Source organism: Sus scrofa, chromosome 15 (assembly GCF_000003025.6).
Source record: "Sus scrofa isolate TJ Tabasco breed Duroc chromosome 15, Sscrofa11.1, whole genome shotgun sequence".
Classification (NCBI taxonomy): Eukaryota; Metazoa; Chordata; class Mammalia; order Artiodactyla; family Suidae; genus Sus; species Sus scrofa.
Window position 1 is genome coordinate 46,619,935 of NC_010457.5, and position 26,816 is coordinate 46,646,750.

Below are 26,816 nucleotides of genomic sequence, written 5' to 3' on the forward strand. Positions count from 1 at the left end.
TACTGGAAAAAGTGGCTAATTTATTAAGACATTAGGTTCTGACATGCTTCAGTCAGTGAAAATTTCAAATTGTTGACAATGATTTTAAAAATTCAAATTTATGATTCTTGAAGCACGTTGTATAGTATAAGTGGCAGCAAAGATAAATACTAATATGATAAGCATATTTGTGCAATGGCAACTAACAATTGGGGCATATATATTACATTAATATGAAATTGGAATTATGTGTCTTTTTTTTTTGCTCATAGAGATTATATTCTATATTACAAATTCTGAATTACAAGAGTTTGAATATTGTTTCTCCTCCTACTCTCTGCGTGACCTTGGTCAACTTTCTTGTCCTCTTTGGCTCTTAATTTCCTCAACTGTAAAATAGTGCTGACAAAAATACCCACTACCTAGGTTTATGCCCATGTTAAGTAGATAGCGTATGTAAAACACTTTGTAATATCTGGTGCGTAGAAGACTGTTGACAATCTAAGCTTCAGCCTGGAATGTTCATTTTAGCTTTGAAAAACTTACACAGCAAACAGAGCATTAATGAAAATAATTGGATAAAAATATCAAAATGTCCTTTGTTGTTTAGTAATGTAAACCTGAAAGAATAACCTCTGCATTTGAATTGCTATTTGTTCTTGTGTTCCACTCCAAGGATAATCCATCTATGAAAATGAAGTTAGAGTCACTTTTAGCCTAAATAGTCTAATTCAAATGTCAATATAGGACTGTTTTAGCAGAAATAGAAAATAAATTAATTAAATAATGGAAAGAAAGAGCTAATGAATACACTTATAGTAATGGAAATGAGACTTTTATAAATACAGCTTAAAGACATATTCACAAAAATTTTATCCCAATCATATCTTTTAAATGGAGAAAGCTATTTTAAAAATCCCTATTCGCTTTTAATTGTCCATCAATTATTATACTATGTATTTCAGTTTTGCTTCCTGAGTATTCTGACATAGTAACTTCTACATAGAATGTCAGCAAATTTTTTATTGAGTGAATGACTATAAAGTTAATACAAGAATCAAGGAAACAACTATTAAACTATTGGTTTTGATTCATTTTACAACAAAAAAAAACAGCTAATGCAAAGTTGTCAGTCTCTTGAGGATACTGATATCCAATTATGATTTCTGCCTTGAAATCTTTTTAAATTATTAGAATAAGTTTAATCTATTGTTTCAATGTAACAGTTGTTTCATCCCTAACATCAAGCTACAAAATGGTTTTCCCCTTTGATTGTGAATGAGTAAATTTTTGTGAATTGATGATCACTTTAAGCTCCACATCAAGTCCAAATATCCCATGGGCAAATGAGAACTATTCAGTAGGACATGTTTGCATAACAAGCATTTGCTTCACAACACATAATGATGTCAAATGGTCTCACAGCTCAAGAATGATGAGATGTAGGAATGGAAAATGAAAGAGCTGGAGGGTGGGTATCTGAACCACAAGGGAAAAGAAAGAAAAGTTCATCCACCTTGGAGGCTCAGTGCACTGTCATGGTCTTGGTGGTAGTTGTTGTTGGTGTCATCTGGGAAGGAGGCACTGTGAGGCAGTCTCCCACAATCATTCTGGTACAATGGACAATGAATAGCACCATCTTGAGGCAGTGGGTGGAAAGGCTGGTGCATGGGGCTCCTTTTTAGAGCTTTGAGTGAGGAATTCCTTTCAGGAATATCTGGCAGCAGTTCACTGATAAGACGGTGAAGTATACTGTTGTCTGGCAAACTTCCCCTTCTCTTTTCGGCCTTAATTTGGTCACAGATGTCTTTAAGGGCAGAGTCCAGAGCTTCAAATACAGATGCTTTACATTTTGCTTTTTCTGTCTGTTTTTTGGGAGTCGAATTTTTTTTCCTCCGAAAAGGCACGGGACTGACCAGAAATGCCAGTTTAGAAAGGCCAGGGTCCATTTCTTGTCGTCTGGGCTCTTCAGTATTTTCATGTTTAGCTCTTTCATGTTTTAACATTGTGGTGAATCGAGTATAGGAGGCAGGGCATCTACCTTTGCAGGTGCTGATGAGGTGCCGGTGATGGTGGTGGTGATGATGGTGATGATGGTGGCTGGATCCATAAAAACTTTCAGAGGAAGTGAAAGAAAAGTGATCGAAATCACTCTCGCTGCAAAAGGACGATCCTTCTACATGAATGTAGTCACTGTGGTCAGACACCACTCCGTCTTGGTCACTGTCAGAAAACTCCATATGAGTTCTCGGTTGCTCATCGCTGGTGACTTCGATGTGGATCGGCACCAGGGTTTTAGACGTGTAGCTTCGCTGTACCTGAGATGGGTGCCTACTCTGATTTTCTTCCTCCAGCAAGGACTCAATGGAAAATCGCCTTTTGGGACATAAACCATTTTGTTGTGGTTCTAGGGTTACAGGTGATAACATTTCATCTCCTAAATTTGGCATGGATTTTGACTTCTGAATCAACTTTTCAAATTCGGAAATGCGGGTGGGTACCATGTCCCTGGGCACCTCCTCAGTGGAGGACTGGCTCCATCCATGGAGCAGGCCCTTGTGTTGCTGCTCCTTTTCATACTGCATTATTCTCGACTTCACAGAGCAGATCACCTCTGAATTCATCAAATCCTTGCGGTTGATGCGGTGCATTTTCTTGTACATCTTTAGGAACCCTGGGGCATTGTGGGCTGACCTGTATCGAAGCCTTGATCTGCCCTCCTGGATGTAGGGGGAAGCCCATGGTATGGGGCAGCTCTCCTTGGAGTCCTCTTCACATAACAGAGAACCCATACTTTCCGACTTGGTTTTGGGGTCAGGGAAGCTATCACAGTCATCATTTAGGAGATCATCACAACTACGGGATTTGATTTTGGGGGAGACTGTTTCTTCAGTGCTGCTCCAGACCTCTGCATTTTGCCGGGCCATTTGCCAGCCGTTTTTGAAAGCAATGGCCCTCTGTGAGTCATGCGGGACGTCCAAATGCTGTCTGTAAGTGTTACAGTAATCTAACTCATGGGAGGGGTTGCCGTTGAGCCCTGAGTAACTGCAAAGGGATGGACACATTTTGCTATCATCCCCACCTTTCAGTCCAGGGCAGCGTGGTGGAAGAGAGATGTTTAGAGAAGTTAAAAGGCTCATAAAGAGGAGAGCATGTCAGTTAGCATCAGATAGCACAGCAAAGAGAAAGCAGTTAGTGGGGTTTAATGCAGACACTGTTATATATGTAGCTTCAACTTTAAGGAAGAAGTCTAATTCTAAAGCAAGATAATACTTTTTTGATAAATGTAGCTTGGCAGATAGTAGTTAACAAACCCATGTATAGTAAGTAATTGGTGTAGCTAATACACCTATTTCTATCGCATACTTCATCCATCTTTCTGTAAATACGGTTTGTCAAAAAATGCACTAGTAAAGCTAATAGCCGGACTTAGTAGTGATTTAGAATTTTTGTAATTAATACTAAAAATGTTATAGATTTAATCATCCTACTAGTGTCAGGATTTGAATATTATTTGATGTATAACACCACAGAGGTTGAGTAGCTTATAATTTTACTTTTAATTAATACTACCATAAATGTATCAAATAATTTTTCTCGGGCATTAAATAGAAAAAGCTTCAAGATAAAATATTTTCCAAAATTGCAAAATCAGGTTCATTGCCGTGAACTATTGCTACTAACATTTTTCTAAGAAAAAACTAACTAGCACCTATGTAAGTGAACACATTTACCTCTAATTTCTCTACCTTCAACCTCTTGTTAGGCAGGCTTCCCATAAGCAAAACTGGATATAGTGTAAAACTCTCATTGGAGGTAAACACACTTGCTTTCTTCCAGGAAGGGTCTTATTAAAAAAGTCATTTGCAATCTAATTACGTAGAGCTAAACCTAACCTCAATTTCAAATATCTGTGGAAATAGTCTTCTCTTTTGTGTTGCTGAGTTAATTGATAAATGAGAGGCCAAATTACATTTAATGGGACATTTTCTTCTTAGAAATATGCCTAGTGGAGGAAAAATCTCTATTGACAGCTCCTGCCTTTTCCAAACCCTTCAAAAGTAAACAAGCACATTGAGTAGCTATGTAGTAAGTATTTGGAAAAGAAAGTTACTTCAGATTCCCTAGAATAAAGACAAAGATCTAAATTAATCAAAGTCTTTAAAAATGTTGGATGGTATCCAAGCATAATGAATCAATGGCATTTCATGACCTATTGGTTTCCTTAGGGTATTTGTTTGTGATGATTAGAATCTTATAAGGGTACCTCTGTTAATTTGAGGAATGATATGATGAGAAGGGCTCCCTCCCTCTGAATTTTCCAGCAAGTATTCTCAGCTTTACTAGGCCATGGACAAGAGCGGGTGCCTCCTGCCTATCCAGAGCAAATCATCAAAACGAGCCTATCCTGTGCACACAAACAGGCTATCTCCTAGCTTAAATATTATGTGGCAACATTTTCAGTGCCTACATTTGATGCGTGCCGTTGAATCTCTGCTACTTTATGGAAACTTCAGATATAGTTCCTTTTCCTCACAATCTTCAAATTTCTCCTCTCTCTTCTTTTCCAACCCCAGAGGATAGGAGGAGACCTTGGGTCCCCAGATCCTAGGTACTAATGGATGCTTGTTCAATCCTAAGGTCTCTGTCTTAGGAATATTCCCATTACAGCTGTAGTAATACACTAAACAGTATTTTAGAGACCTGAAGGAGGGATTGGTCCCTTTCAACACAACTCACTCAATTTCCAGAGAGGTGACAGGCCTTACAGGAAAGTGGCTTAGTGATACCTAAACTTCACAATTATGGCCTGAAACCAGTTAGTTCCTACTAGTGGACTGATGTGAATTGAACACTATGTTACAAGCAGAATACGGATATTCTCTATGTGTATGAATATTGACCAAACTATAAAGCAAATGATTAAAGAAACAAGTTCCATAGGTAAGACACATTTTTGCCTAGAATTAAATAATTAAAAAAACCCAAACCAATTTATGTTTTAAGCAACAGTGTTCTCTGTTGCTACTTCTATAAATCTGATTAATTTTGCTAGTTGTACTAACATTAGACAATTTTGACAATATGCAAATGTTTATAAATGTAATCTTTTAATAGTCTGGCATACATTTTTTGATACTTTGAATTTGTTCCAAAAACCAAAAATGATGTTTTTGGAGGAAAGAAAGCATTAGCAGATGATAGAGTCCTTTAAGACACTCAAATGGCTCACTAGCCTCATTTAGTCTGTGTATAAAGAAAGCTGTTGTTCTGAAACTATGTTTTATTTAAGACACTGTATTTCAGTGCTAACTATCTCTGGGTGGTTATCACTGGACAACTTCTCCCAGGGTACTCTAGGTTAAAAAAACTAGTAAATTGTTTGCACACCATTTATTGTTTCTTACCTTTTGCTCTTGATGGGGAAGAAGGAGAAGAACTAATGAAAGACTTTGTCAGGGTAGTGCTTGATCCTGGGAGGTCCGCTCGACCTGGGCTAGTCCTGCTTGCACTTGGATCCCCCAAGCCCCTCGGCTGTCCCACCGCAGGCTCGCTCTTCCTCCTCTTCCTAAAGTCACTGGCCATGCTTGCAGAACTGAAAGAAGGAATCAGCTTCAGTTTGGTTCATGTCCCAATGGATTCACATGTGCACCAGAAATACTAGTGGAAGGTGCTGGTGGTATGACTCTTACCTCTGGTCCCCAAATTGCATTTTTCAGAATTAATTCCTGATACTAAAAACTATTTCTTTATAATCACTTCTTAAAAATTAACAGACTCATCTGCAAACAGTGACAGTTTCAATTTCAATTTGGATTCCTTTAATTTCTTTTTCTTGTCTAACTTCTGTGGTTAGGATTTCCTAGACTTTATTTTTTTAGAGCAGTTTTAGATTTATGGAAAAATTGCTTGGAAAACAGAAAGTTCGCATAGACTCCCTTTCCCTTGCACTCAGCTTCTCCTGTTATTAACATCTTCTATTACTGTGGTACATTGTTTACAGTTGATAAACCGTACTGATACATTATTAGATATAATTAAAGTCCATGGTTTACAATAGGGTTCATGTTTTCTGTTGAACATCCTATGCATTTGACAAATGTATGATGACATGTGTCCATCACTACTGTTTCATGTAGAGTAGCATCATTGCCACAAAAATCCCTTAATGCTCTATCTCTTCATCTCTTCCTCCCTGTGTACACCTGGTGACCACTGATCCTTTTATTGTCTCTGGTTTTACCTTTTATGTCATATAGTTGGAATCAACAGTATGTAATCTTTCTAGATTGGCTTCTTTCATTTAGCAATATGCTCTTAAGGTCCCTCCATATCTTTTTGTGGCTGGACAGCTCATTTCTTTATAGAGCTGAATAATATTTCATTATATGGATGTACCACAGTTTGTTTATCCATTCACCTATTGAAGAACATCTTGGTTGCTTCTAAGTTTGGGTAATTATGAATAAAGCTACTCTGAATATTCATTCATAAGTTTTTGTATAAACATAAGTTTATAATCACCTTTTAAAGTAAAAATTCTCCCATTAGTATAATATGTTATTACTGACAATTCAGTGTTATGATTTGTACCATATATCTTTTCTCTATTTAGAAAGTTTGCAGCAACATGAATATATCCAGATAAGGGATGCCAAAATGGAGGAAAGGATTGGAAAAAAAGGAGGAAATCTTGAAGGAATCTGATAAGACCAATTTCTCTTTCTCTTCTTTTCTCAACAATCTTAACTTTACAAACCTTACACTGGAATTCCAACATTTTTCTGTTTAAATAATGAATGACCAGTCATCTTGTCATCAAATAAATTATTAGATATGTTGACAGTCTGTCAGGGCAGGGAATTTTTACCATGGTTCTGGATCTAAGTATACTATTATTTAAGACAAACATTAGTGAATGAATATATACACATCGCACAGGATGCAGTCTGTCAAATCATTAGGTAAAATTACACCACCACCAGCAGCAAAAGCACACTAGCTCCTATGAGCCAGAAGTACGCTATTTTGCTCTACTGACATCATTGTCTTATATGGCAAGCACAGCAACCTTTGAGATGTGCTGTTGTCATTGTTTTACAAATGAATGAATGGAATGCAGGAGCTTCTCAGGTATGGAGGTGGAGCCAGACTTCAGAATTTGCACTCTTCTAAAGGGGATGCCCATCTTCTCCTAGACCTGTTTTCACTGTCATTACCCTGTCATGTGAGAGTCTGTGTGTCTTTATAGCAATCCTTAGGTCAGATAATTTCAAAATTCAAACATTTTGGGGGATTTCTGTCATGGTGCAGTGGAAACGAATCTGACTAGTATCCATGAGGGTGCGGGTTCCAACCCTGGCCTCACTCAGTGGGCCAGGGATCTGGCATTGCCATGAGCTGTGGTATAAGTTGCAGACTCGGCTTAGATCCCACATTGGTAGCTGTGGTATAGGCCAGAAGCTGAAGCGATGATTTGACTCTGAGTTGGGAACTTCCATATGCCATGGGTGTGGCCCTAAAAAAGGAAAAAAAAAAATCAAAGATTTTTGGTGCATACGTAATTGTAAAAGAATGAAAGGAGGGGTTTGTGGAGCTTCTTTCTCAGTGGCATTAATACTGTTGAATGGCACCCACAAAACCAATTTATAGAAGATCCAATTTACCAAGATTTCCACTTATGTTGATGGAAAATCTGCAGAAGGACAAATTGTTGTTATGTGAATATTTGTTGCTGATGTTACGATATGGCTAGGAGTTTGTGTTATTCAATATTGCTATTGAACTGTGTCTGAATTTCTATAATAGTTTATTTTTAAGATTTTAATTTTTTTCTATTATAGTTGATTTACAATGTTCTATTAAAGTAAATGTGATATGTAAAGCCTACCAATAGAACTTACCTGGGTAGATTCTTAGGGTGGTCAGGACCAGTGGTTTTAAGCTATTTTGGTTCAGATCTACTTTGTCCCTTGCAAACTGTGTAAACTTGGTATGTTATGAAGCCCAAGTTTCACTTTGCTAGAGGTAAAATGGGGATGATAGCTCTTTATTTTTCTTCTTTTGGTCATATTTGGTGGCCCCGCAGCACATGGAGCTCCTGGGCCGGGGATCAGAGCCACAGGTGTGACCTAAGCCACAGCTGCGGCAGCGCCAGATCCCTAAGTCACTGTGTAGGGCAGGGGGTCAAACCCACATCCTCGCAGCATCACTGATCCTGTTGAGCCACAGTGGGAGAGTCAGGATAACAGTTCTTAACTTATAATGTTTTCTTAAGGATTGAATATGTTTATGTACTTAGAATGTCTGGTGTACAGTAAATCCTCATTTATCAGTTATAACAGCGTTTCTGACTTGTGTGGTCAGATTACAGTGAACCAACATATGTAGAACATAATTTATAAATTTTAAAACAATTTGTTACAGTTTTTTTCAAATACATCATTCTTGTGTCATCTGACAATATTCAAAATTAGATTTTTATAATCCTTATCTAAGGAGAAGAAAACTGGTATGGAAGAGACAGGGAAGTCAAGAATTCCTAAGACTGTAGAGGAATCCAGAATTACTTCACTTAGTTTTTATGCATTCTTGAATATGATCATATAAAGTGATGCAGATACAAATTAAAACAACTTCATGAATTATGGTGCTTAAAATAAAGATAAGGGATACATAATTTCTCATTTCTATTTCACTGGAAAGGAAACCACTAGTATTGAATATTCTGGTTGCATAATGTAGGGAGATTCTTACCTAGCAGGTCTTTCCAGGCTCCTGTCTATAGAGGATTGATACAAGGAGGCCTGTTAAGATAGAAAAATAGTACCATGAAAAGTTTTTACCATGAAAAAATTTCATTTATCCTTGGACATTAAATTAGATATCCTAAAAGAAATATTGTCAAAATTGAGATTAAAAATATATCATTTATTATGAGCATAAAACTGTCTTCCCAAATAGAAATCATGCAACCTAATTTCTACTTTCTTCTTATCTACCTTCTCTTCTGATATGCAGTCATTTGTTGGTATCTGGTGAGGGGGACTGGTTCCAGGACCACCCCCAAGGATACCAAAATCTGAGTATGCTCAAGTCCCTTATATACAATGGTATACTATTTGTATATGAGCTATCCACATACTTCTGTATACTTTAAATCATCTCCAGATTACTTATTATATTTGATATGGTATAAATGCTATGGAAATAGTTGCTGGTACAGCAAGTTCAAGGTTTTCTTTTTGGAAATTTCTGGAAATTTAATTTTTGGAATATTTTTGTCCCTAAGTTGGTTGAATCTGTGAATGTGCAATCCAGATATGGAGGACTGACTGTACAGCACTGCATTTCTCCCTATAACTCAAAATATCCACAACTCAAACGTTGCTTGGAGAAAAAAAAAATCATAACCACCTTCATGAAGAAATAGACTGTAAGTAGAAATCTCTTACTTAAAGGAATGGTTTGATATTTACAGAAATATCTGTAGTCAGCATGTGATCCTTATGAAACATAAACCTTTCTGAATTTGTTGTCATGTTTCCACATGTTCTTTTTAGGTAGACATAAAACTTAGCAGAACTTTTTTCATCTGTCAACATAGATACGACTTTTTACAGAATTTGGTTTGAATTAAACTAAACTACCTGGTTTTTAAATCAGGTACAGATTTATACCTTTGAAATTTGTTACATTTAGGGTTAGTTTAGAATAAATGATTTAATGCACAAAAATATAAACTTTTTTTTTAAAGTAGGCTTTTAACATTTCAGTCAGAAAATCAACTCTCAGTTGTCCATGGTTGTAGGAACATAGAAAAATAGCAAATACAGATTGATAAAAATTTTGTAATGCTTATTGTATGCACCATTTTCATACTCCTTCATTCTGAACAATACAAATGAAATAGATATGAAACAAAAATATCAGATACCTGAATTTGAGATGAAAGTAGTTGTGGTATGATGTATGACATCTCAGATATATAGGGAAACGCCTACTAAGTATATACATATACACTGTACATATAAAATATAAAGTCTTGGTTTTGGTCATATTTGATGGTCAGTTCTTCATAACAAGTAAACTCTGGTTTGATAAACAACTGAAATTCTTGTTTGAAAATATTCTTCTATATCAAAGTTAAAAAAATGCCAGCCAGAAAGGCAGGATTTGACAAATTTTATCTTAGGTCCTATCACATAGAAATATTTTACCAGAGTTTTAACAACCTACTTAATGGAAATTAAACCATACTTTAAAAACTATAACTTTATTTTCTACTTGTAAATTATCACCAACTAACCAGTTAAAATATTAGTAAGTAATTTTGACATTCTTTATGTAGATCAGTCTGACAATCCCCCTTATGCATAACTCTAAAATTGCTTCTATTAACTATATTTTCATTTAAATCCATCTTACTGAGTGGAAGGGAAATGACCAGAAGCAAAGGCATCTCTCTGCAAGAGAATGTTCCTCCTCCTTTTTAGACAGAAAAAAATCATACTATAATACTTTAGTTCCTATAAAATGTTTAGAATCTGAAATTTTCAAAATGTAAAGATAGGAAAAAAATTGGCCTGCTAATGGGATACGTTTACATGACTGTTTTAACTTGCTGAACTCTGAATTGGACACTGGAAAGGTGGAAAGATAAATACTAACTAAGAAGGAAGGCAAATAATAAATAAAACCAGATAATTATATTCTGATTTAGAAATATTAATTCCACATGTTGGCAGAAGAGCCACACCAAAGAGCCTCTGAGCCTTGGCATCTGTGTGGATCACATCTTTCATGAGACACCAAGCCACAAACCACAGCTGGCCTTCGAAAAGTGTCTACTTTGGAACACTCTTAGAATAGCCCTAGAGTGATCAGAAAATTTAAATCACCAGCTTGAGATGAGCCTAAACAATATTGTAATGTGAAATAGAGCATAGTGTAAGAAGTGAAGGCTCAATATTGATAAGTTAATTGTGTTTTAAACTTAGGCTAATAAAATACAATTATTCCTCCTTGTGCTGGTTTCCATAATCTAAAATAAACTGAAACCAGTATTGTTATATGTGTTCAGAGGAAAAAGTTCAGTATTAAATTATAAGGAAACAATAAATAGATGACTATGAGAAAACCTTGTGTGATAATTATATGCATGGTACACATTCTGAAATGGAAAATTGCCTCTAGAAAGGAGTTATCTATTTGACCTATTATGGTCTACTGAGTATTTGCATATTACCATTATTTTAGCAACCTAAATGAAGGTCATTTTAATGAAGTATAGACTCTGAATTGCTCTTTATGCTAAGGGATCATGCTATTAAACTTCGCTTAAAAGTCCTTAATTGTCCTTTATTAATGCCAGTCTCTCACTTATATTTATGAATTAAAAAGTATGTTATTTGTGGCATAAACTAGGCATTTGATAAATGGTACCTTAGATAATGTCTAATCAATTACAAATTTTACCAGAAATGTTTCACATAAGGTTATTAGAGACAGAATCTAGTACCTTATTAGAGTATTTTTAACACTCTGAAAAACCCTGATGTGACATTAATAACATAGTTAATATGCTATCAGAACATATAACATCCTCTCCTTGATCTCAAAGAAGTAATGAAAAATCAGTTTAACCATTAGCAAAGTGCTTTTTTGTGTGATTTTTTTTTAACCGCTATGGTAACTTTATAGAATGCATAGAATTAAATTTCCATTATTTTTATCCCAAGGATTATTGTGTAATAGTCACTATGGGAACTTTTTTCACAGAAATCAATAGTTAAGGAATAGTATTAAGAAAATAATTTGTTTCTAAAGGATTTGAGCTTTAAATACATCTCTTGGAAGTGCTAAGAAGTATGGTATAAAGGAAATAGCACTGAAATGAAGGTTAAGAGAGCTGTGTTTTATTTTGAATTTGCCACCACACTACCATCTGATTGTGGACTTCTTAAAATGGTTGGACTCTACTTTTCTTGACTGAGTTAGAGATGGCAATCTCTAAATTCCATTTCATGTCTCAATTAACTGTCTAAAAAAATCCTAAAAATATCTGACCAAATTGTATCCCAAAGTAAATTATCTGGCTGTTCATATGTTTAAATGATACCCTTTCTCCCAGTGTGGAGGGAGCATGGCACACAGAATAGAATTGCTTCTTGTATTTGATTTTCTTCAGATTACATGCCTTTCTATAGCAAATAAACCTTTATGTTTGGATTCAATAGCTCAGAATGTTCCTGGTTACTCTATTTTACTTTTTATTTAGTATATAAATAATCAACACTTCTCTGTTTTAACATGCACTCTGATGCATACCTCTAGGGAAATAATTTGGAATTGCAAAATGCAAGTCTAGAAAGTTGGGTATTTCTCCTGAGACTGTGCCTGCAATTCCAGTTGTCACTACCATGTCAGTAGTACATCCTGCAGCATAGGCATTCTACTAGTTTTATTTTCTAGTTGCACATATTTAACTGAGAAAGACCTTTCAATGAAAATAAGATATTTATTAAGTGTTTTTGTTTATTTAGAACCACAGAGAAACTACTGTGTAAAAATGACTGCAAAAAACAAGTTTATTCCCTTTGCTCCCATCCTAGATGCTTCTACGAATTCCCATAGGAAGTCTTTTTTAAACAGCTGATGTTTAGAACAACTGTCACTTTTGTTTGTGTCCACTAATGAGTCCTAAATCTGCTTTCCAAAATAATTTTATTTTTCTTTGCAGCGAGCGGGACAAAAAGTTTTCGACTCTGCATTGATTCTGCCTTTTTCATATTCTCTTTGACTAGTTCAAATAACACTTTACATTGCCAGGCATATATATATTTTTTTAACCTAGCAGATTGTCATGAACATTCCTAAACAGAGATGGAAAAAATGTATTCATCTCATGTGCCAGGGATAATCTATTATAGTGGCTGCCTGGATTACCATGTTGAGAAGGATTAGTAATGTCTGTCAAGGAGGTGGATCTGGGAAGTTGTGACATGTGTGCCAGTTATTTGTCAGTCCTATTCTTGACTTTTATCTGATGCTAAAATCCACAAATTTATTTAGGAAAATGAAAGAATTAAAATTTAAGAATATGTGGGGCATAAAAATTTGATTATCTGAGAATCTAAACTGTCATTCTATACCTCCAAGAATGGTGACAAAATGGCTCTGAGGAGACACCTAGTAGTATTTTACTCGTCTAATCAATTATATGCATCAACACTACCACTTTTGCTTTTTGATTGTCACACTCCTGGATACCAGGATGCATCGAATAGTTCGCCTGGAAGTAATGATTTGGAATGAGTCTTCACCTACTTTTTAGAAGGAGCCAACTACTTTGGTATAATTAATGTCCAGGCAATGATACTGCATACAACACAATGATGCAAGTTTAGATTTTCAAAAACTGCTTAGACACTGTAGTGAATTGTAAAACACGGATGTTCAGAATCACAGTAACAGGTCCTAAAGAGAGAAATCTGAAAAAGAGAATAATTTGTTTTTACCTCATTGGAAACACCAGAAGAATGATCTTGAACATAGTCCAGAGCCTTTTTAGGAGGCTGGGTGGAGATGCACCACATAAGCGGAAGTGTAGAGATGGAATGGAGGAGAATCAATGGCAGCAAGGAATGGACATGTGGAAAAGGTGACAACAGTTAGAAATTGAGTGCTGACAGCATCAGATACACATAAAGAGGGACATGAATGGAGCAAAATGGGGGTAGCCCGGGAGGGAAAAAGTGCCATGTTTGTAAATATTCTCAAGCACTGGGCAAAATTACTAGTGATTTGATTAGTAGATTTATAAACTCATTTCATCAAATCAAAATTAGAACTCCTAGTCTCTTGCCACAGAGGAATGCAAGGTATATTAAAGAAACATTGAAGGAGCAGGTGGGTAGCATGCTGGTGAGTTTCCATGTGTGGCTGAAAATGATTGTGGAAAAATGCTGATAATTGAGGCTCAGAATAGAAATTGGCTGTGTCCCTATAAACTGTCTAATCAACAATAGCAATATTTATAAAGCAAAGCTAGGGAATTTTTTCTTTAAAATAAAATGCATTTATGTGAATACCTGGCTACAAAATAGGTAAAAGATTCTTCCTATTAGTTATAGAAATTCTAAAAAAATTATATTAATTTACAGTCCCTTTTGATCCAGTTCAGTAAGATGTAATGAATCTAGCCATTTTAGATTCTTTATAATCTAATGAGTTAGATTGCATTTTAATGAACAAGAGGGATTAACTACTATTATCACCTGGTATACAATATATGGTTAGTATAAGAGTTCATAAATCAGTATATGATGTGATAAAAGAAAGATTGTACTCTTGATCTTTAATAAAATTGTTGTGCAATGTATTCAGTATGTTCTTTTAGTGTTTAGAATTCAGAAACACCAGTGAGAGGATTAAAAACTATGTAACTGACTGACATCAGATGTGCTGTTATTGGTAGATACAGTTCCCTAATAAAACTTGAGTTAATAAAGGAAATTGTGATTTGAAGCTTGGGTTGACTCTTCATCGCAATAGATTAAGCAGTTCTCATAATGTGCACCTTTGTTGGTGGTTTGGGGACTAGAAATGTGGTGGTTTGGGGACTAGAAATGTGGTGGTGGTTTGGGGACTAGAAATGTGGTGGTGGTTTGGGGACTAGAAATGTGGTGGTGGTTTGGGGACTAGAAATGTGGTGGTGGTTTTCTGTAGCAGGACGAGAAATCAAGGTCCACAGAGTTTATCTTTCCCTTTCAGTTTATTCCTAAGCACAAACAAGGTATTTTAGAGTGGGGATATTCTGGCAATATATTTTGGTGGGAGTTTCCCACAGGTGTTTTTTTGTTTGTTCATTTTTATTTTTTGATAGGTCTGGTTTTAATTTTTGGCTCTGTCACTTACTGTCTTGGGCCTATGGTTTCTTCTTCCTGGAGTGACATTGTGAGGACTCACTGAGATAATTAGTACAGAACCCAGCACTCTCCAGGTGCTTAGTGATTCCTCAGCAAGCTATCATGATAGTAATTATTATTATTATAAATTCCACGGTGCTTTTCCTATTGAGCTAGACCCAAATGGACTGTAAACAAATATAATTTTTCTATAAATCTGTAAAAATTGTCTGACTATTCTAAGACAGAAACTATTTCAATATTTTGAATTTGCGATCAGTTAGATAAAGAGCAATCCTAATGCAAGATTTGGTGGTAAAGAAAACTACGTAGGAAGTATTTGAGCATGTTTAACTCTGGTAGAGAAGTGAATATGGGCTAAGCTGTACCAGATTTATGTATATAAAATATATTCTTTTCAGTGTATTTTGAGTGTATATAGTATTCAGCTTTTGTTTTCTAAATGACCCCTCTCTTCTGATAATATGTTTTATAAATCAAACAACATTCTCCTAATTGTTTTATATTAATAGTCTAGCCTCACTTACCGGGCGTCCAAACTCCAGTTCTGAAAAGAATTTATACCAGGGCTCATTTTCTAAATCTATGTCATCTGGATTTATGCGATCAGTCTGGAGCAGATGTGAAGGAAAAGGGAAGGAAAAGTCACACTGAGCTAAGTGAGGGCAACACTGTGAGGCATGAAAAACACACATTCGCGCACAAACATGCATCAACTCTCATCCAACAAATCTCAGCCAGAGAGAACAAAGGAAGTAAAGTAAAATGAGTAAAATTAGGATATGAAGATGAGCTTTGATGGCATCACTTAGGCCCCTAGTTATTTCCTCTGCCATCAATTCTAGTTTTCTCCTTGGCTTGATGCATAAACTATGTCAAACTCTCTGTGACAGTGACAATGAGCATTGATAGCACAGCAGGGTATTAAAAATAGGCTCAACTCAGTCATGAAGTAGCTCTTCTGGGTGAGTCACTCCATCGGCCCTGCCCTCATTGGCCTGTGTGTAGTAAGCCTGCAGTCTGCAGACCATTTGCTCAGGTTCAGGCATCTGGAGAGCCCAGGGGAGGGAAGGAGAGACGTGGGGGAAGAAGTTCAAGGTGGGGCGGAGTGAGAGGTGCTGCGAGACTGTTAGGGGTTGGTTGACATGAAGAACCTGGGGTCTGGGTGAGAAAGAAAGGGTAGCAAGGTGGGGGTGTGGTAAGTAGCCAGCCTCTGATTATCTTCTTAGCTTCTAGGGAACAAGGGCTACACCTGAACTTCCCTACAGCATTAGGTAAAGAAGGAAGGAGCTCACCCAGATGGGAGAGAGAGCCGGGGTGCACCGGCTTGGTGTGGGGATGCTGGTCCTGGGCGGAGGGGAGGGGCTACCAGTTACTTCTCCGTAGGGTGACATAGAAATAGGCTTCCGGCCAGGGTCCCTTGGAACAGGTGTCGGAGTGGTTGGGAGAGGGGGCTGTAAGAAAAAGGGGTGAAGGAAAAGCTGATTCATTAGATAGAGATTCTTGATGGAACCAAGAGGACACCAGCTAGAGCACTTTGCGTCCTACATTAGGTAAGGCAGGAGGAAACATTCCAGAAAGTTAAAATGTCCCAGGGGTCCCAGATAATTTAGGGATGGTCTGGATTACCAAGAATGTGTGAAGACAAAGAGCCTTTACAAAGTGAAGAAAGGTCATGTTTTATGAGATACTCCAAGTATCACCTCCTACCTGTCTACCTTGAGCTAGAGAAATGGAAATGGATGTGGGTGGGTTGGGTTTTTCATATTTCTGCGGTTGGTCAAGGTTGAGGATGAGAGAGGGTCAAAATCCCACCCTTGTTTGGCTAACACTTTAATTTAGATAAAGAACCAAGTTTTGTAGTTGACTTACACCCTTCCAGTGGTTTCCAAATGTCGTATTTAAGATACAAAAACTAGTACTGTTAATATAAGAAGGTTGAGAAAATATATGCAATTGCTTTAGTAACAGAAAAAAACACACAGAACATTTATCTTACCCTGTGATATCCTTAATACTTTTAAATAATACATGCCTGACCAGATTGACTCATGCCATTGATTTTACACTTAAAAGGGGATGCTTAAAGTACTACATATGGGTTATGACTTCTTTGAGAATGTATTACATGACACTAATTAAACCTGGAGCAATTGGACTGTAGTATTTTAAGCCAGGAGGAAGAAAAGCTCCAGTTTCCTAAAAGCCATTCACCTAGGCTGGGAGAGAATGTGTTCTAGGAGGTCTATGATGTGCTCACTGCCTCAAAGCAGATCTGTATCAGTCCCTTCCAATTCCTAAAGAGCTCAAGGACCTCCACAGTGTAAGTGCATTCAGCTCAGGAATAAATGATCTCCAATCTTGTAATACAACCTTGTAACATGGTGCTTGGCAACACACCGTATTCATACAAAAGCCATTATTTTGACATTAGCTTGTCCAAGCATTTTATTGACCTGTTGCATTTGGAATAGTTTGTTAATAAGACACAGTCTATATTTAATAATCAGTCTATCCAAAGTCTTTTTTAGAGATGTGCTTTTTATTTCACTATTTTAGGAGATTATAATAGTTATACGCAGTGATAGAAAAGTTTTAGACATTATAACACAAAGTGAAAGGGCCTACATTATCCAAAATATGTGGTGATCATAAGGATAAAGACCATGCAGTATCCTTGGGACGTGTTTACCATGGGGCCCCAAGTGATAAAAACAGACTATAATGATAGGTGTGGTGGTGTCACAAAGCCTATGTCTGGTAAAGCACAATATTGAGATTGTTCTGTCCTTTTAAAATATTATCCTCCTTTACTGTTACAATGTTATAGAGAACATCCTATAATTACCATGAGAAATGTTGCAGAAATCTTAATTTATAATCTCTTATTTATGTCAACATATTACATATACATTTCGGATATAACAGGGAATTTGATAGAAAATAATATTCTGGTAACTAATTTACCATTTTTTTCGGTTTAATTTAAAAACTTGGTTTGATGTATATCTGATTCAATAGTGCAAAAGCAGTAATTGAGATTTTGATAGCACTAAAATATTGTTTTTCTCAATTATCTTTTAGATAACAGCTGCGGCATGTAGCTAGTTTATGGAATAGTTTGGCTGGAGCTGATTTGGGGAGGTCATTGACGTTAGAGAGAATTTTCCAGTATTTTGTCCTCTCTGCAGAGGCCCAGTACTGCTTCAACAGGAAAATGAATCTTTGCTTTTTCACATTTTCTAATATTACATACTTAATGATATTAGTAATTCTTGACTTTATAATCGCTGTTTTCACGTATGATACTTTATTTGGCTAAGGAGAGAGAGAAACATATCTTCGAGGAAACAAATTTGTTTAAAAACATCTTGAACAGTAGAGGGCAGCAAATTTACTAAACAAATAAGTACCTTGACCAGTGGTTACAACTTCACTTTGATTTCCATCTTAAATGGTATGTGCAACAAACAAATATACTAAATCCTGATTTATAGAAAGCTCTTCCTAGGATAGAATATGGAAAAGGGAGCAGAATATCTGCTATCCTTCACTGTACTTGAGGATGGCAATTTTCCATGAATTACGATTTTGTAGATTAAAACTTCAGTTTATTGTCTCAATGGGCAACTATCCATGCCAATAGAAATTAGAAGAGAAAACCCCACAAACAATAATATTTGGTGATTATCTATCTTTGAAACATAATGAAAGGCACATGCTTGAGCAAAGCCTCTATGGTAGAGAAATGGTAAGTGGCTGAACTAGAATTTTCTCTTTGCTGTGGTTGACCTTTTGAATCTCTTTAGTCAGGCAACAATTAAACTACAATGTAGCAACCTAGTGTCACTCTAAGGTACACAGAGGCCTCACAAAATTAAAAGTCAGTGATATTCATATAGATGGTCAGACATACATGCAAACCTACTCATGATCTCACTAAATCAGCATTTTCCACTGGACTTGAGAGGTTTTTTTACTCGTTCAAAATGAAAGTTAACACTCAGAAACTCTTGATTTAGCTTTTACTATAATTGCTCAAAATGACAACAACAACAACGAAAGAGCAGAGATACTACTGTACCTCTTTCTACCCTCTTTTGGTCTCCTCACTTTGAAAAACTCAGCACACCTGTGCCTACAATTAACTCAGCACACCTGTGCTTACAATTAATGTGTCAGCATGAGCAGAGTGTTTAAGGAAACCTAAAACTATAAATTGCACAGGATTCTTATTTAAAGGTAACCAAGTTTTTAAAGTTTTGTTTTCTACAGTTTGAAAGTGTTGCATTACTTTTCAGGTTAAAGATTCTAGCTCTCAGGCTTCTTATTGTAGGCACGGCATTTCTATTTGCTGTTCTGAACAAAAAGAAATTGCCAACATTGTTTGGTTCTTTATAACTCATGCTCATTATATTTTTAAGCTTTAATGGCATTGGCTACTATGTTTATTTATTGAGATTCCTCAATAAATGCACTGTGCATTGTTAGTTGGGATAATTTTTTATGCTTCAAACCAACAGATGAAACTCTTAAAATTTTTATAGCTTAAGTAAGCTTTGAGTGACAATTTTCATTGCTAAAGAAGCTTAATTTCCCTGATGGTTTAAATTTCATTTCAACTTGGCACAGTGTTTTCAGTGATTGTTTCTTTCACTTGTATCATTATGTGTGGATTTATTTCTTGTAGAGAGAGGTAACATCTCAATATTATTTTCTATTTTCAATAATAACAGGGTCCTAAATAAGTGCTTAATTGAATTTATTTTATTTTAATGTGGGTTATCTATAAACATAGCCAACCCAGATGGGATATAAAATTTTTATTAATATAATCTCAGTAGAGAGTCTGTATGATTGTCTCATGGAAAAAACTGTGGATCAAATCAGTTTAAGATAAATTCCTGATGATTGCAAAGTGCTTTCCTTAGGCCTATTTAATCATAATTTTTAAATTTAGAGTAGATGAATATCTCGACACTTCAATTTTTTTTGTTTGTTTGTTTTTTGTTTTTTCAGGGCTGCACTCGAGGCATATGGAGGTTCCCAGGCTAGGGGTCCAATCAGAGCTGTAGCTGTTGGCCTATACCACAGCCACAGCAATGCAGGATCCGAGCCACATCTGTGTCCTACAACACAGCTTATGGCAACGCCTGATCCTTAACCCACTGAGCAAGGCCAGGGATCGAACCTGCAACCTCATGGTTCCTAGTTGGATTTGTTTCCATTGTGCCATGATGGGAACTCCCAAAAAATTGTATTCACTTTTACTTTCCTGTACCTTATATCCTAGAATCAGTGGACCAGAGTTACTAATAGCAGTTTGTGGAATCCCTCATGGGTGCTCTGATGAGACCCATGGTGCCTTTGTCATTAGAAATGTATATACTTCAGAGATAAGCAGCAGAACAAGGACTCAGTCCCACCAACTTTATCCACTAACTGCAAGTGTAAAACCTTCATTTATTCACTTACATATTAATTCAATGAGTACTCACTGAACACCTACCATGTGCCAGGCATTGCGCTAGGTGCTGGGGATTCAGCTGGTGCACCAGACATGGTCCCTGCCTTCAAGGAGCTTAAAGTCTAGTGAAGGACACAGACAGGTAAACAGGCCATTACAATTCAGGGTGGCGATGGGCAGTGCAGCAGCTGTGGCTCACAGCAGGGGATGCCTGGCCCTGAGTGTCCAGTTGTCAGGATGGTGCCCAGGGGGAAGTGAGATAGGTGGAGGATGAGCTGGGATTTTCCATGGGAAGAAAGAGGTGGTGGAGAGAGCTCTCTTGCCAGAGGGAACGCCTGTGCAGAGGTCCAGCGAGGAGGAAGTGAGAGCCCTCTGTAGAGCTGGGACACAGCCAGTGAGGCAGGAAGGGCTGGAAGATACTTGAGACTGGAGAGGTCAGCATACTTGAGGCTGCGGCCGGGGGGGGGGGTAAGACCACAAGTTTTCTTTTTTGTATATTATGTTAAGGACTTTTGGATTCTGCTCTAAGGATACTTGAGAGCTAGGAGAAAGTTTCGAGCAGGAGGTTTTCTAAGATTACTCAAGCCGAGGTGTGGAGATTAAATTGGAGAATTAGAAACATCAGTTAGTGGCTGACATTCTAATCCAGGCAATGGACAACTGTGGACCAGAAGACAGGCGTGGCAGTGGCCTTTCTCCTGTGGCATGGGACTTTGAGATCACTAGGGAGAGGGAATCCAAGATGACCCTTGGGAAAACTGGGCAGATGATAGAGTCATTTCGGAATTCAAAAGAACAACAGAGAAGAGTCTAGCTGTAGTGTATTATTTACAAAACTTGATGATGCAGGGAGCAAAGAAATGCTCACAACCTTCTTGGAGTAAAAAGACCTGAGAGTGCTTAAACCTTGCGATCCTTAGATCCTTAGGTGTTGCTCATTTGCTCTTCTATCGCTCTTATTTAGCAAACCTGTTATCCATCTTCTCTCTCTGAGGGCCCCTCCCCCTTGAAGGCACTTCAAATCTTATGCAAACTGTATCAAGATGTAGCCAGTCTCTGCAATACCACTGTTCCCATGGGCCTTTGTTTCTGACTTAGGCAATTGGGATGGATTCCATGTTGATGAAAAGAAAAATAACGAGTCCTGTAATACAAAGCCAGGCCAAAATGATACAGATGACTAGTTCAAATCATTTTGCATAAGGCTGGCCCTCAGCAAAATTGTTTAGGAAAGATAAATAATTTTTTTCCCATTTCTTCATAACATATCCAGTCTCATTTCCTTCCATGTTTCTAGGTTCCTTCCACTACTCTTTTCCTGTGGCTGCAGAGACCCATCCATACACAAATCTTCAGCCATACCCACGCTCCAGATTTTTCCATTCTTCTTAGAGCTAGTTGACTATACTGGTCATATGGCTTAACTACTCAGGGATCAGGTTGCTGGTAAAATAAATCTAGTATACTAACATACTATAAATGAACAAATAAATTTATACTGCAAAATAACTAAATAATCTAATTAAAGTAATAATGCCTTTTAGCTAAATGTACTTTTGACTTTAATCCTGGTGGTGTGGCAGTATGGTGGTGATTAAATGCACCAGACATGAGTCTGCTTGGCTCATTCCCAGGTCCAGCATTAACCAGCCACATGAACTCAGGCAAGGTTACTTAATAAGTACTCAGTCTCTCTATCTGTAAAATGGGAATACCGCACTTCTATTTCATAGGGTTGTTGGGATCATTACATAAAGTATACATTACTAATTACAAGGCCTGGCACATAAGTAAGCACTCAGTGAGGCACTCCAACAGTTGCTATTATTGTTGCTATTATTGCTGTTTTTACACTGGGAACCTTCAAAGCTCTGGGTCAAAGACATGAGTAAAGTAGGAATTTTAGCCACAATGACAGGGTCTATGAATAAATTCTGGAAGGGGCAAATCCATTCGGTGTGTCTCTGTTTTAACCATACAGAAGATGACCTACTTCACACAAATGTGGGTCTACTCTGTGTATTGATTAAATGATAGACTCCAAGTTCCTTGAGGTAAAGACTGTGTCTTGTTCACTGCTACGTCCCTTACACCTACTACAACGTCTGGCACATACCTGGTGCTTCATAACTTTTGCTGCATCATTTAAACTAGAAATTATCCTTATGGGTTAGATTACCAAATCCATCCTGTTTCTTGACACCACAGCTACAAAAAGCATTCCAATACAAGTACAACCCTCATCATCCTAATTCTCAGACACTGTTAGAACGATCATTAAAGTTTTGTTATTTACACTTATCTGAGATTCATTATTTTGCATGCTTGTTTTGCTAACTTTCAATTTTATGCAATGGTGATACCACTCAACTTTCATCCTAGAAATTTCCAAGGTCTTGGTATTTAATCATATAACCTAGTAATGGGTTATATATTTGCAATGGAACCTGCAATTCAGCGGTGTTCCCTTTTTTTCTTTTAGTTTTCTTGGCAAACTCCTGTTACTCTAAAAGATAGGATTTATTTGAAGAAAGGCAAAGAAGGCTTAGAAAAATATCCTGTATGAATTATGTGATTATAAGGTTTTCGAACATGTTTCTTAAGAACATAACCATAAATATGGGGTTTTAGAAACTAAATTAAGGATGCTCATGTTGGGTGTGGTGAGCAATGCGCTCTAATCCAATGTCGGGGCTGGCCTTATATATAACAAAGTGGTTTCTTATATACTCTTAAAGGCACTAACAAGGAAAACTCTCTCTATCCTATTCACTGACACCTAAAATTCTTTTAAGACAAGGATGAGTAAATTGCAAATGACATCAATTGTTTCTCTAGAAGCAGGTGTTGACAGAATGGTACAGAGGAATTATAGAATTGCAAAGGGATTCTGAAGGCACTGGTCTAGGAGAGAAGCAAAAGACTCAGAAAGGAGAACTGGGAAAATCAAAACAAAAGCGGGCCAAGGGAGAACCTATTTGTTCAGTTACACTTTGAGGAGGCAAGCAGTTATTTTCAGCTGTATATCTCTTTTCCTTTGCATGTAATTAAACTATATAATTGCAAAAATATTGTAACGTTAAATATAATCTTGATCCATTAGATTGACAGTCAGTCAGGAAGCTTGAGGCTTGGTAACCTGAGAGAGATTTAATAAGAATCCATTAAAACAACTTGCTATAAAAAAGGGCTTTTGGAAAATTTCCCTTTAAGCCAAAGAAATATTAAGAAACCAATATGGAAACCAAGGGATGGAACTGCCTGGTCCATTTGTATTGGAGAGGTCAATGAATGAGTGTTCTCATTAGCCATGTAGACTGGCAATTCAGTGTTGCTTTTGAGTGTTATTTTTTTTTTTATTATTAAACTCAGGGTCATGATTAGGCACCATTATAGTTACATGCGAATGAGTCCTATATTTGGTTAGGGACAATATATTGGATAATGCATCTTTAATTCTGAGACAAGATGCACAAATCATGATACAAAATAAACATGACTTCTAAGTAATATGAAATAAATTACCTTTGTGATACAAAAGTTGCTAAAAAATATGAAATTCAGATTTATTTGGAAACCCAGGAGACCTAGAAAACTGACATTCTGATTAATGACAAGTGCTTACTGGTCTTTCATGCTGCAGAATTGATGATTTCCCAGGTTCATATTCAAAAATACTCCTTGGCTCAGAACGAAATTTTCTCGTGTCCACTTTTCTGTCTGGAGGATCCCAGTCATGCCTAGAAATCAACAACAAATTATATATTAAAATAATTCTCTATACTTGAAGCAGGTGCATAAAACCACGAATTACCTGTTCCCAAAGTAAATTTTAGTACAGAGTTAAAAAAAAAAGTTGCAGGATAAAATGTTAGTCTGCCAAAAATGCTGCATTTATGTTCTGTTTTACCTAAATGATTTAAAGAAAGCCATTTCTTTTATTTCATATTACATTTTCTTCTTCTTCTTCTTCTTTTTTTGGTACAAGGACTGTCCTCCTGCTGGCTCAATAACTCAAATGAGGGATTTGTAGCTATGTAGCCAGTGATCTGCTAGTAAACCCTGAGGTCACGAATGGTAGCAGTGTGTGTTTGTGTTTAGACTAAGTGGCAGTTATGCTCCATTAAGCTTCATGAGTTTATCCCACCATGCTGGGACCTGGCATCCTTGATTTGAAGTGACAAAGAGTAATGCACACGTCATGTTTGTTCATGTTTACCTTGCAAGTGGCATCATAGTTTGTCTGTGAAAAGTGTAAAAGTATCACTCAAGTTGCCATATACTGCAGCAAGCTGTGTGGCCAGGAAGACCCGCCATGATCTTACTCTTGAAAAATCAGAGCCTAGTATCTATTCATCACATAGGAGACCTCGGAATCAGCTCTTTTTCCTGAATAATATCCTTCAAGAGACAGTCAAGAAGGGACTTCAAGAGTAAAGCTTTTCTAGGAAGCTGAGGCTGAAGAAGCCTTCCTTTGGGTGGCTAACTTTTGAGGAAGAAGGATTTTCTGACTATTGACTATAGATGGGGGCAACTCTTTTTTTTTTTTTTTGGCTACATCCATGTTACTTAGGAGACCCCCAGACAGGAATTGAACCTGTGCCACAGTAATAGCCACAGCCACAGCAGTGACAATGTCAGATCCTTAACCCGCTGAGCCATCAGGGAACTCCAAGATGGGAGCAGTTCTGACCATGGAATGGGATGAAATTCTGACTCCATGGCATGCTGGACATAGAGGTACACTACTAGACAGGAGTATTAGGGGCAGGTCTGGGCTTTCTAGTAAACTGATGAGCAATATTCAGCAGAGGTACTTTGAACACCAAAGGAGGCAATGTATATGAAAGCCTTATAGAAAATTTTAAGGGATTATCATGTTTCTTCATGAAAGATTTATTTTTGCTAGACATAGGGGACAAATAAGATATTTAAATCTGACTGAATCTGGGTTAGTTTTTAAGGCAGAGATACTGTGTTTTTGTCTAGACAATTATTTTCAAACTTAAGACATCAGACTTATGTAATTTATCATAAGGAAATTGGCATTAAAATGAGAATCTCTTCACACATAATATATGTCTATTTTTGTGACATCTTATACTCTATGTGATCATCAGTTACTCTTAGGGTACAGTGGGGTGTTGAATATAATATTTCTGGGATGGGTATGATAGATGGATGCTTAATAAGAAGTATTAATACTGAATAATTCTGATGTTCATATTTATTCTTGCTACGGCTTTAGTCAGAGCTGGGTGTGAAACCTGGCTTGGACAAACTAGCTGAGCTGAGCAAATTAATTTTCAAAAGCACAGTTTCTTTCTTCTAAAATGGGTTTAAAATAGAACATATCTCATTGGGTTGTTCTCGGAATTAAGTGATATAATACAGGAAAAGTGCTTCGCCTAGTGTTTGGCTCATAGTGAGGTCTCAATAAAGGTTACCTATAAGTGGAATTATTAGTCATCATATGAATAAAAGTGGCACAATAAAACTATGTTTATAAATTTTTATTTTTGTGTGAATAGTTTCCATAAAAATATTTTGGTGAGGAAATTAAAATTAGTGTGTGGAAATGAGTCACAGGTAGACACTTATTAACCAGTGCCTTACTTATGATTTATGAATAACCTCTGTTTTCAAAAAGACACTTTTGCGTATCCAGGGGGAAATTTTAAATCACTAATAGGCCTAATATTTCAAATCTGAGGAGACTGAAAGTTAACTGCACAGTCTCTGACCTGCTGTGCCAAAGGGAGTAGAGGCCACTTATTTGTATTTGTTTTCTATGCATTTGTTGATCCAAGAGTAGAGATGGTACTCAGTATACTTCAGGTCTGACTTAGGTGGCTATCTTACTATGAACCCAGATTGTGAAGGTGTTTACTACAGTCTTGATAGAGGAGGTCAACTGTAGCACCCATATTGACTAGTAAGTATACATATAAGACTACTAGTAGATTATATATACATATTTTGTCTTGGTAAGGTAGGCAGCAATTCTTCTGCTGAATGCCATGTGGGCTTATTGTTATCCTAGGCTGAAGAGAGGACACTTTGGGGAAAATGCCTTACTTTTCTGTTGAAGACCGATCTCTTGGTCGCAGAGGTGGGACTGGAGGAGGAACATGTGGGGGAGGGACAGGTGAGGAAGCATCCTTAAAGGCGTCGGTGCCATTGTCAGAGTGGCTTTTGGAGAGGGGTCTGTAGGTCTGGGTCTTGGCAGCAGGATGTGACTGAGCACTGTAGGGTGAGTTGTACAGGCCTATTGGGAAACACAACACAGCAAAACAAAAACAGAAGAGAAGCAAGTGACACTTAAAAAGTGCATTACATTATGTGTATCCCACAAAATAGCCAATGACTTTACTAAGATTATTATAATCAAGATTATTCTTTACCAAGAATATAATATATTCATAATGCATGCATTGGAA

General features: G+C 36.9%; 1 protein-coding gene across 27 annotated transcripts in view; it reads right to left on the bottom strand.

Moving 5' to 3' along the window:
- SORBS2 (sorbin and SH3 domain containing 2) overlaps positions 1–26,816 on the bottom strand; it is a 325,081-nt gene that overhangs the window by 34,336 nt on the left and 263,929 nt on the right. For 7 of the 27 annotated variants that reach the window (XM_005671730.3, XM_005671729.3, XM_021075565.1 and 4 more), the window contains 5 exons: positions 26,455–26,644; positions 24,002–24,116; positions 8,737–8,786; positions 5,388–5,575; positions 1,496–3,061 (listed from right to left, as the gene is read on the bottom strand). In XM_005671730.3, coding sequence (XP_005671787.1) covers positions 1,496–3,061; positions 5,388–5,575; positions 8,737–8,786; positions 24,002–24,116; positions 26,455–26,644 — 2,109 coding nt within the window. Of the gene's footprint in view, positions 1–1,495; positions 3,062–5,387; positions 5,576–8,736; positions 8,787–13,499; positions 13,557–15,436; positions 15,521–16,204; positions 16,364–24,001; positions 24,117–26,454; positions 26,645–26,816 lie in introns of all 27 variants that reach the window. The other 20 variants (XM_021075577.1, XM_021075569.1, XM_021075568.1 and 17 more) reach the window with 7 other exon arrangements.